Source organism: Abrus precatorius, unplaced genomic scaffold (genome assembly GCF_003935025.1).
Source record: "Abrus precatorius isolate BTA unplaced genomic scaffold, Abrus_2018 Scaffold6, whole genome shotgun sequence".
Classification (NCBI taxonomy): Eukaryota; Viridiplantae; Streptophyta; class Magnoliopsida; order Fabales; family Fabaceae; genus Abrus; species Abrus precatorius.
Genome location: NW_020874406.1, coordinates 5,687,758 through 5,699,537, shown reverse-complemented (window position 1 = coordinate 5,699,537; position 11,780 = coordinate 5,687,758). Strand labels below are relative to the sequence as shown.

The 11,780-nt window shown below is 24.5% G+C and overlaps 1 protein-coding gene across 1 annotated transcript; it reads right to left on the bottom strand.

Annotated features, from left to right (window-relative positions):
* Window positions 1–4,906: 4,906 nt before the first annotated feature.
* LOC113870063 (nudix hydrolase 17, mitochondrial-like) lies at window positions 4,907–7,195 on the bottom strand. The gene is made up of 5 exons (XM_027506660.1): window positions 7,065–7,195; window positions 6,507–6,612; window positions 5,826–5,909; window positions 5,544–5,672; window positions 4,907–5,005 (listed from the first exon to the last, which is right to left on the bottom strand). Exons 1-5 carry the CDS (start codon window positions 7,136–7,138, stop codon window positions 4,907–4,909), a joined length of 492 nt encoding a protein of 163 aa, XP_027362461.1. The 5' UTR covers window positions 7,139–7,195.
* Window positions 7,196–11,780: the final 4,585 nt, after the last annotated feature.

Sequence of the window (11,780 nt, the reverse complement as noted above, 5' to 3'; positions counted from 1 at the left end):
GTTATGTGTGTAGAGAGGTAATAATAATAAGTGTGTTGACTTTCTTACGAATATTTTGAAATTTCTTTTTTTGTGGGGTTGATTTTCTATAATGCTAGTGTAGTTTGTCGGGTTGTTTAGCCTCATTTAATAGAAAAACAAAGCGTATTAATTGTTTTTTTTTCCCACTATATTATCCATTACGTTATTATTTTATCTTCTTTCTCAATATTATATATACTTCAAAGTAGAGAAAATTCCTAATAATTAACAGACCCTTCTGGGATATATCCAGATTTATGAACTTGCATAAATATAATTATTAAGTCAATCATTGAAGAAAAGAGTAGAAATAAAATAAAAGGAAGAAGGATAGTAAGAGAGAGAAAGATAGAGTATGAACAATAAATAGTTCATAGTTTATTACTGTAAGAGTTGGGGGTTATTACAGTAAATAGATATTTATTAAGTTCAAATATCTCTTAAAATCTTATTTAAACAAACTTAAAATAAAATAAAAATTAATTAAAATAAATTTAATTCTAATAAACTTTTGAAATATGTAAAAGAATATTCAACAATCTCCACATATTTCAAAATTCTAAATTTTTTTTTTGTTAATATCATAGGCATAAATGTATTAAATTTAGTGTCTTCTAAAACTATGAACCAAATTTTAGATAGATAAACTGACTTACACGTGAGTTGAAGAAAACTTCTATAAATCAAAACACTTTTGTATTTGTTAGAAGTTTATCAGGCACATAACACCCTAGGAACATGAGTTTATCAATCCAAAAATAATAAACTCAAACTCTAATATATAAATTAAACAATACAATACAAATCTTCTTGAATGGTTTTCAAAAAACATCATCACTTACAAAAGAAAAATAATAAATTCAAATTTATGAGTCAAATTTTGATAACATTGTTGTATTATTATAATGTATTAAAAAATTATTATATATAATCTCATAGTTTATGATATATCTTAAGTATTTTATAAATTTAACGACCATGCAAATAATAATAATTATTATAATAAATTTATTAAATTTACTATTAATAAAGTGCTCATTAATAATTTAGTTAAGCAACAGGATAACTTTTTTCTTTAATTAAGTTTTAGTATCATAAAAGATTTTTATTGATACATAGATTTAAACTGACATAAGTGATAAGCATAAAGATGTACTACAAAATATGATGTATTTTATTATTTGTTTAGTTAGTATTCACAACAAAAAGATATTCAAGTAAATATCATTGAGAAGATGTATGATGAGTCTTATACTAATTTTTTAAGGTGCCTAAGGATACAAATGTAGAGTGGTTTAAATATTAGAATGTAATAAAAGTTAATTAATTTATTTTAAGTCTAATTAGATATCTAATTCTTATATATGTATTAATTAATTTCTATTTATGTAAAGCAACTTTTTCATTCTCCCTTCATAAAATAAGAAGATGATTTCAAGGCATGGAAGAGTTGTATTACAAAGTGACTAAGACAAATATACATTGAGGTTCATTAGAACTCGTCATTTGCAGATTGAATAACACCTCACTTTCTTCATAGCTTGTAAGAGTATTGACACACTGGTGAGTTTAAAAATCTTTTCGTAAAGAATAAGAGAAGACAACTTTCGTCATTTGTAGATTTAATTCATTTTTAAAAATTATTAAAACTAAAAAATAATTAAACTACTTAAATAAATTAACCAAATGCAATAATAGTATATAAACTTGACTAAAAATAATCAAACAATTCTAGCAAAATAATCAAACAAAAATTGTAGTAATAAATCAAAATAATTGGCATTGTGAAAAAAAAAATCGTGGAAACAAAATGATTACATTTATTTTATACTCATTTAGAAAAATTAAAGCACTTAACAAATTTATATTTATTCCAAAAAAACGAATGCTCACAAGTTTAAATAGAGAAAATTCTATACTTTATTTACATAATTGTGAATACCATTTTTTTTCTTTCTTTAGGTTGCTCTCAAATTTTTATAAAATAGAATAAAAAATTTATTTTTACAAGAAAATAGAAAATTTTAGAAAATAAGTTTGGCTTCTAGAAACGAAAATTTTATAATGTGCAAGTTTATGCCCAACACACACACAATGAACTTTAAACTTAATAAGAAAAAATGCAGAAATTTTGTCTTCGTATAAAATCCTAAACGAACTAATATAAAGGCACAATTAAGAGATTCAAAAAAGGAAGGGAGGAGAAAACTTTTTTGAAGGGCAACACAAATTTTTTAAGAGAGCAAAATTTTTAGAGAAGAAGACATAAAAAAAGAGAGACTAAATAAAGAATAAGTGTTTAGAAGAAAAAGATAAATATTAAGAAAGAAAAACATAAAGTGAGAGAGAGTGAAACAAGAGGGAAGAACCAAAGAGTAGAAAAATAAATCATAAGCCAAAAGAAGAGAAAGAAATCGCATCATTTCACCCATTTGATAATTTTCATTTACCGTTCAGATCCTAAACTTGTATACTGCATCAAGATTTTTCTTTCTTTTTTTCTCATAAACTCAAGTGTTGGACCATATTATGAGTTTTTGCAAATGAATGAAGTAAAGTTTTTTTTAATAATATTTTATAATTATAATAAAAGTTGATTTGATGTGCACTACTGAAAGTTGGAATGCTACCATCCCGAAACAACATGTTGAAAGCTGAAATGTAGCACTCCTTAAACAGGCAAATCTTTTTAGAAGCAAATATGCCATCAATTTGGTACCATTTTCCTTTTTCCTCTTTTACTTTTTAAAAATTCTTGGGTCAAATAGCCCATTTAAGATAATTTTACTATTTTAGGGTCCCTTTTTTTTTCCACTTATTTAGTAAAAATAAAAAATAAAAGTTAAACCTTTTTTCTTGATTTATATCTATTTATTGATTATTTTTAAATTTATCTTTAGTTTATTTTAGTGAAAATATTTTTTATATATCTTTAAATTTATTTTGTTTTCTTTATTTTTTATTTTTATTTTATTTTCATATTATATTTGACTTCTATTTTTACTTATAAAATTTATCTTTTTTTCACTAAAAGCTATGCAAGATAAGTAAAATAATATAAATATAATAACAAAAAAATTTATAATAATTCTTGAATTTTTTCTTGTATCTATTTCATTTGTTTATTTTTTGGATTGTTTTTTCTTTAGCATTTTTTTACTATTTTATATAAGTTTAGAATATTAATGTAATTTGATTTTATATTAATGTTTTATCTTTATTTATTTAATGAATATGAAATATATTTTTTAATTAATTTATTTTATTTTATATTAAATAATATAATATTTACATTAATTTACAACATTAATGTGTAGCTACTTTACTTTGTTATAAATTAATAGAATCTTTGTGTACCAATGTTACCTTAAGTTCTATACAATATAAATTTATCAAACGGAGTTTAACCTTTTAATTAAATAATATTTTTTAATCAATTCAAATATATTTGTTCCTTTCATTAAATAGAATTAATTTTATATTTTAAATTTTCTTAAGTCATATTTTTAATTTTGATGAAATAAATAACCAAACATTCGATTATTTATTTTTATTATACAAATTTTTACAATATTGATATATAATTTACACTGCTTTTGATTGTTTAATAAATTATAAGAGATTTATATATAACTTATGCTATCTTAAATTTTCTCTCCATATGAATATTCAAATTTAAGTATAAATTCAAACTTTTTTTTCATATTTTCAAATAAAAATAATTTTTTAATTTTTTAGTTAATTTTTTAATGATTTGCAATGTAGCTATCTGATCTCTCTTCGCCTTCTATATTATTTATCGTAGGTTGTATGTATAACTGCATTATCTTGTATCCTAAATATTATTTTATAAATTAATTTTAATTTCAAAATAAACTTTTTTACCAAACTTAATTTAATCAATCAATTTCATGATATATTAAAATAAAACTACGTAACTTTGAGTTTCTCATTATACGACAGATACGTAAGAGCGGAAACTGGACTCCTCAAGTCATTAACATTTTAATAAGTGATTTTTCTTCTTCTAACATAAAAATAATTGTTGTTTAGGGGTTAAACAATATTTTTAAATTAAAATAAATTTATACAATTAATTTAAAGTAACCATTTTTTAACAAACTTGTAAAGTGCTAATACCTTCCTACATGTCTCAAACTCATTTTTTTTGTTTGAAAGATTATATTATTTTTAAAAAAAATAATATTTTCTTAAAATAAATTATGATGGAGACTCTTCTTATTTTTTTAAGAAAATATTTTTTATTTTAAAAAATATTTTTTTTAACACGTTCTCGCCACATTGCCTCCCAGTTGTGGAAATAATCAAATACATAGAGATTATACATTCATTCATGTGTAGAGCCCCGTGTGACATGTATTATTCTATGACTATGTGATACATTTTAATGTTGCTTAGCTTTAACATTCCAAGACGTGACAACGTTGCACCTTTTACATTAATGTTTTACAAGAATTTTATTGTTATTTTTCCCCTTTTTCCAGTAATTTGTTTGCAAATTTTTTTTTTTTTAATGTTTTCAAACTAAACCAGTTCAGGTAAAAAAGGTAGTAGGTAGATCTAAGACAAAACACAATCCATTCGATCAAAATAAATATAGCTGCAGGTACCGGTAACATAATGACAAAATAGTTGGCACAAGTGGGGAGCTTTTGAATAATTTGATAACTTGTGCTTCATCAATCATTGCATGACTTGGGCAGCAGCAAAGTTCACAGCGTTAAAAATTTCATTTTGAATGTTTAAATGAGAAGATTGTTTAAATGCTCTATAATATTTTGCGAATCTGAACTAGAGTTTCAAAACGTTGAGAAAATCCTATCTACAGAATGAAATTGCAGCTAACAATTAGTTCTTTGTGTTCCTATGTATTTTTCTGTAAAGAGAGGCGTTTAACAAGAATGTCTAATGCTTCTTTCATCCACCAATGCTGACATACTTCTCGGGCTTCAGCAACATTCATCTGCGTCAAGTGATTATCAAAGAAAATAAGTAAATTTTGTGACTGTAATTTATATTTATTACTAATGTGTACCTAATTTACTCCACATCCAAACCAAGGTGCAATCTTCAACATGCAACAACAATCATAGTGTTGTTTGAGGTTTTCAAAACTATATATAAAGAGTGAGAGAGAGATCTTAATTATATTTGCAACAGTCACAATTTGGGGCAACTCAGTATACAACTACAACTCTCATTTTAACTCTAATTACAATTTAAAGTAACACGTTTTTTCTTCATATATATACTCATTTAAAAAGGAAAAATGTGAATAATATATTTTTTCAAATACATTAACCCTTTTTTTTATATTTCATTCTATAAAAAGTTAATGCATTAATTAAAAGAATGGCATGTTACAAGGAAACTTGACAATGAAGAAAATGAATCAACAATAATGAGGATATTTAAAAAAAAAAAAAAAAAGTGTTTCACTAGCATTGTCCTTCTTGAAAGTGACATTAGTTAAACAATATAGTAATAACTCTTAGACATACCCATATTCTTCTCCGTAGATCCTTCTCAGGCCAGGAGTCAAGTTGTTCCTTGACAAGCAAAGGAAACATGTGCCCTTCATAGTACGTGCCATGTCTCTTGCTAATGAAGCTCCATTGCCCCAATTCATGCTGCCATATGAAATGAAACCAAATTTTTAGTTTTGTTTTTAAACTCATTTGACAGTAATAGAATTATAAGAAGAAGAGAAAAACTAGCAGAGAGAAAAGATTGAATTCAAATAAAAGGTGCCTAATGTACTCAAATTTTGAAATATCCAATACCTCAATGATTCCTATAACTCCTGCTTCTTCAAGGGATTCCCTGCATGCTGCTTCTTCTACAGATTCATCAAGTTCCCACCCTCCCTGAGTCAAACAAATTGGATGTTAATGTTAAACATATTTGGGTATGATATCATCGTATCCCTTCTTGAATCTATATTTTAAAATATTACTTATCTCAGAACTAGCTAGTAGCAATTTTAATCTCTACATATCTATGTTTTATGGCACTTAAATACTTATATTCAAACCCATTATTTGCACTCAAATTAAACCAAAATATTATTTTATATCCTAAATATAAAATATACCAAACAAAAGTATTTAATTAAATTTAATGCAAACTTTAAATGCAATAAATTAATTACTTCATGAGCTTATATTTCCAATAGTTGTACTCTCTAAAACATACTAAAATTTATTTATTAATATTGATTGTAATATATATATATATATATATATATATATATATATTGTTTGAAAAATAAAAATAAAAATTAAGATTATATGTCTAATTTTAATATAATATAATTAAAAATATATAAGTACAGGATGAATTAATATCAAAATATCCAAATCCATAGTGTTTATTTAGTGAATAATTTTATTTCTAGTATCTATTAAGTTTGAGTTTGGATTATATTCTCGTCCCTAATCGATATGTACAAGAAATTGAAGTACCTTAGGGAACATTAATGCTTGACCTTTTTGTGAACTAACAACAAGTACCTCCAATTCATTGCTAACATTGCCGTCAGTATCTTCTTTATATCTGTAAGGGATGCACCTGCACAGTTAGGCATAAGTTTGAGTCAACGAATATCCAAAAGCAATGAAGGGTGCAATAATGGAGGGACTGAGCCCAAATATAAGAAACTCTACAATCTACAAATTAACCAGACACACCAAATAATCAAATCACCATCGACACAAACCCGCAAGAAAAAATCTAGTCAACATTTATTGTTTGGACGAAATTTATCGAATGTTTGATTCAGTGTTCGGTTTTAATAATGTTTACTAAATAAAAATTAGAATTTGTTGTAATAAATTGTACGCATTTCATGCTATCATCTGAAACTTTAGTTTATTAATAAACATAAACAAAAGACATTGAAAACAAACTACATTTAAAATTTGTATTTATTATTAAATCAGCAGTATAGAACTTTTAATTATCTAACGAAGAAAGAAAGCCAAAGATAACTGGTTTGGAAGAGGAGCGTGAAATGAACTGACCCCACAACTTGGCGGCCACCAGAAGTGTTGTATCTCTGCAAATCTCTTCCCGTTCGAGATGCCAAGCAAACCATTTCTGATCTCAAACACTTTACTTCAATTTCTACTCTCAGAAAGAGATGAAATTTTGAAAACAAGAAAAGGAGATGAAGGATCTATTATATAGCAATAAGCCAGCCACTGTATAACAAAGTTTTATTGGAGAATAAATAGAACAAATGCAGAGAAAGAGTGGAGATATATCAAACTATACAGATTGCGAATCCGTTTATAAAGCGCGTAATTGTCGCATTGCTCGATGGATCTGTTCGACAGCGAAAGAAAGTAAATATATAAACATGAAGGGATGTTGCCAACCAAGAAGATATTATATATTTTTTAAAATTAATTATAGTGATTTTTTAATATTTTTTAATTAAACTACTGACTCTATTTTTATTAATATAAAATTAATGATAATTATTATTTTATGTGTAAAAAAGTACTAAATTCTATCACTTATAATTTATAAAGAGTATTTTTTATTATTAAAATTTATTAAAAATAAAAAAATAAGAATTACATAATTTTTATATTTTATATTAATTAAAGTTGAGGGTTCGGTGTGGTTTCGCATGTATGTATTTATTATTGGGTGTTAGTTTGCATTGCTAAGTCTAGATGTTGCTGCTAAATGCCCAGTCAATGAGCGGCCCAAAATGAAAAGAATATTATTGTTGTTAGCTACCAAGTCTTATATCATAAAGAGAGTCAACACCCTCCAGTTGACTTTTCAGAATACGTTTATACATTCCATACTCTCGTCTAGAACATTTCATAAATTCTTTATTATTATTATTATTATTATTTATTAATTAATTAATATAGACAATCACTTCAGTTTGATATTATTATATATAAAGTTAGTCTCATGCCATAAATTTAATGTGCCAAATATTTTATTTTGGATAAAATGCATTTCACGAATTAAATAGTGTAACCCACCCGTAAATTAATTATTTCATGCACTGAGTTGAATGTATTTTGACTTCAATTTACTTGACATGCATTTAAAGATAAATACAAAATTAATTATAATGCATTTCACGAATTAAAACAGAAAAACATCATATTTTTCAGTCACAACTGTTAAAATTGTACGTATAAACATTAAATTTCACACACGTTTAATTTGATCACTATTTATTTAAGTGACGGTTATTAAAATTATAGGTACAAGTATCATATATTTATGGATTATGGATTTATGATAAACTCTAAGTAAGAGTATTATTTCCTTAAGAAGTCTAATTTCTTCCACTATTTATTTTTGTAACAAATATTCAACACTTATGAATGTGTAGAAGAGTGTAAGTACATGTATCATGTAGTTACAAAAGTTTAATTCTATCACTATTTATTTTAGTGCAAGTATCATGCACCCACAAAAGTCTTGATTTTATTATAATTTTATTTTGTATTTATAATTTTATTTTTTCAAATATTATTTATTAAATTTATTTAAAATTTTTAATCTTATATAAAAATAAAATAAAAATATTTTATTTTTGGATAAATTAATTTTTTTTATTATTACAATGCTAATCAATCCTAATTTAAATTTTAAAATATAATATATTTTATCAATAAAGATGACATATTTTATCTAAATTTCTTCTCATTGTATTTTTTTAATATATTCTTATTTTATTTTAAAAATATTTATTATTAATAATAAAATTATAAACTCATTTTTATAAATCGTATTTAATTTTGAAAGCATCATGTAGTATATGAGAAACTGGAAAGGAAAAGAGAGCTAATTACATTCTAAGTGTTTATTATACTTTGTGAATGTGAGTGAAAGCAAACATAAAATGATTGTGAAAAGTAATTAATAAGGGTAAGTGCAACTTAAAACATGTAAGTAAATATACTTTTATTTTTTTTACTTTTATGTTTTGTATATCCAAACTTCACTCATTTAATTTTTTTCAAGTACATAATTCTCACATAAAATAAGCTTACAGTTATTTTTATCACCTAGTATTTTCATTCCCTTTTCAATCAAATGTTTAAGTCATATGTGCCACAATAATGTGACATCATCATATGATCTTTTAAAAGATAAAACAACAACAATCTCAAGAATTGTGCATTCTATCAATATATAAATTCCTCTTTTTTTCATCACCACCATTAAGTCTTGAGTCACTTTTAAGAAACTAACTTCTCCAAAGAACATATATATACTCTTGATTGTCTAGGGCACTCAAAGATATTATATTCCTTCTCAAATTTGGTACATGCAAACTCAAAACTTCCTTTTAGTACCATCATCTAATATAACTTGTACCTCTCTTTCATATGTAACTGTAATTATCTTATTGTCTTCCAACCTTCTTTTTCCTTTTTCACTTATGGCACGAGAAGAAAAAATTATCTATTTAGAGTTATGTAAAAATGTGCCAAAATCTAAGATTCACTTGTCTTCACTTTCCAATGCCTTTGTTAAACATTGTTGGTCTAACAATATTTGTAGCTTTAATTTCCATAACATAAAGTTGTCAGAACCTTTAATTTTTTTTTAATTTTAAATTTTGTATTAATATCTTGAAATGAAGAGATTGTGATATCACTTCTTAGGAAATAAGAGTTAAATACACCTTGAGTGTCTATTATACTTTATGAATATATGCATAAGTGTGCACAACATAATTATGAAGAATCTCAAAATATAATTCAATCTATCAAATAATAATTATATATAAAGGAGAATGTCAATTCTAAATAAACTCTCTTATTAAAATTGTAGCATTATAGAGTACTATAGACTAAATTCAAAATCTTCAAAGTGTGAACCCAAAACTACAGATTTAAAAATTTTCTTACAAACTCTTTATTGTATCTAACTAACAAAGCACTCAAGATTGCTCCTACTTTTTTTATTTTTTAAAAAATGCTAATGCACATATTCATAGATGTTATGATTTTAATTTGAAAACAAATTGTGTGTCTTCACCATATTCATAATCTATTAAGGCTCCAAATAATAAAATATTTCTTGAAGTGAAAGTATTTACAACCCTTTTTATTTGGAATATACCATATAAAAATACACTTAACAACACGAGGATACAACTTGTCACGAGTTGCCAATTCCATCTATGATGAGAAACATTTACATTTTAATAAAGAATGTATAAAGGTTGAAGAAACAATCACCTATATAGCTATGATTTAAGCAATGAAGGGTCAAAACTAAAAGAGAAGGTCCAGACGAAAAGAGCAACATTTGTGGTAAGACAAACGACAACCAGAAAGACATCACGTGACTAAGATAGAAAAAGGAAAATGACTAATCACAATAAAGGATATGGTGTAATGAAAATGAATAGTAGAATTGAGAATCCAAATAGTATTTATACTTCTTAAATTTTTAAAACTATTTACTTCATATTTATATTTTTTAACTCATGAATATATCTTAGTAATAAATTTCTTAAAACATCTATCACTTATAATAAAAGTCAACTATATATATCACATATAAAAAAAATTATCTTCTATATACTGAAAAACCAAAGAAATTGTCTTCTACTTTTGTCATACAAATTATAATATTTTTAATTTTAGGTATATTTTAACTTCATTGACATAACTTTGATTGTATCATTAATGTTTCTTAAATTTTTAAAATTAATATATTTTTTATTATTGCATATAACTAGGTAATTTTCCTTAAAATACATCTATTACTTCAAACAAAGTTAATTCTATATTACATATAAAAAAATTGTCTTCCATGTACATGTTATGCCTTTGGAAGAGAAAATAATTATTAATAAAATTTAAAATCATATCCACAATATAGGTTCTTTCACATGCCTAAACCATATATCTAAACTTTTAGTAATGAAACTATATCCCTAAAAAAACTTGTCTTATTTTTTTCTTGTTATGTAAATTCTAAATTTTTTTTATGTGCATTTTGATTTTGACATTTAATAATAATTGACACACATTTTATAATTATATTAGTAGTGTTTTTAAAATTTTTAAAATTATTATACTTCATATTTATTAATTTTAACTAATACATATTGTTGAACACTATATTTCTTAAAATACATCTATTTTTTGTAATGTAAATTTTGATGTTTTTTCAATAATAATTAACACACTTTTTTTTATGACTTTTTTTTTTTGGTGGGTGCTGAAGGAATTTTACTAATAATAATAATTTAAAATTATTTACATGTAGATTCTTATTTTTATTTTCTTACATAGGTCTCACAAAATTAAAACTAAAGAACTATATAACGGCAAAAGTTGTCAAATTAATCAATTTTGTCCTTCCATACTTAAATCACTAAATCCTATATTTCTCAAAATTAGAGATACTCTAAATCTTAGAGTTGTATTTCACTTACCAATTACAACAAATATAGGAATAATCCTAAGAATTGAACTACTAAATCCATTTGTGCTACTACCAAATTCTCTATGAGTGACACTCAAATGTCCATGGGAGCTTCCTGAAGTAACACAAATTTTGGTCTAGATAAATATACTTTGGTATATTATGGGCATATTTTCACCAAATGCCATATATAATCTCATATGTCATGATAACAATGCTATTTTAACACCCAAACTAGGTTTCTATACACAAACACCATAGTAAAGCTCGAAAGCTTTATTCTCACTTCACTTTACTCTTTTTCTGTGCACAAC

What these genes read in the sequence shown, in the direction of transcription:
- LOC113870063 (XM_027506660.1), bottom strand. Translation starts at nt 7,138, where the DNA reads ATGGTTTGCTTGGCATCTCGAACGGGAAGAGATTTGCAGAGATACAAC. An exon ending in GGTGGCCGCCAAGTTGTGGG is followed by an intron (nt 6,613 to 7,064) that starts GTCAGTTCATTT and finishes CTAACTGTGCAG; the next exon opens with GTGCATCCCTTACAGATATA. An exon ending in AAGCATTAATGTTCCCTAAG is followed by an intron (nt 5,910 to 6,506) that starts GTACTTCAATTT and finishes TGTTTGACTCAG; the next exon opens with GGAGGGTGGGAACTTGATGA.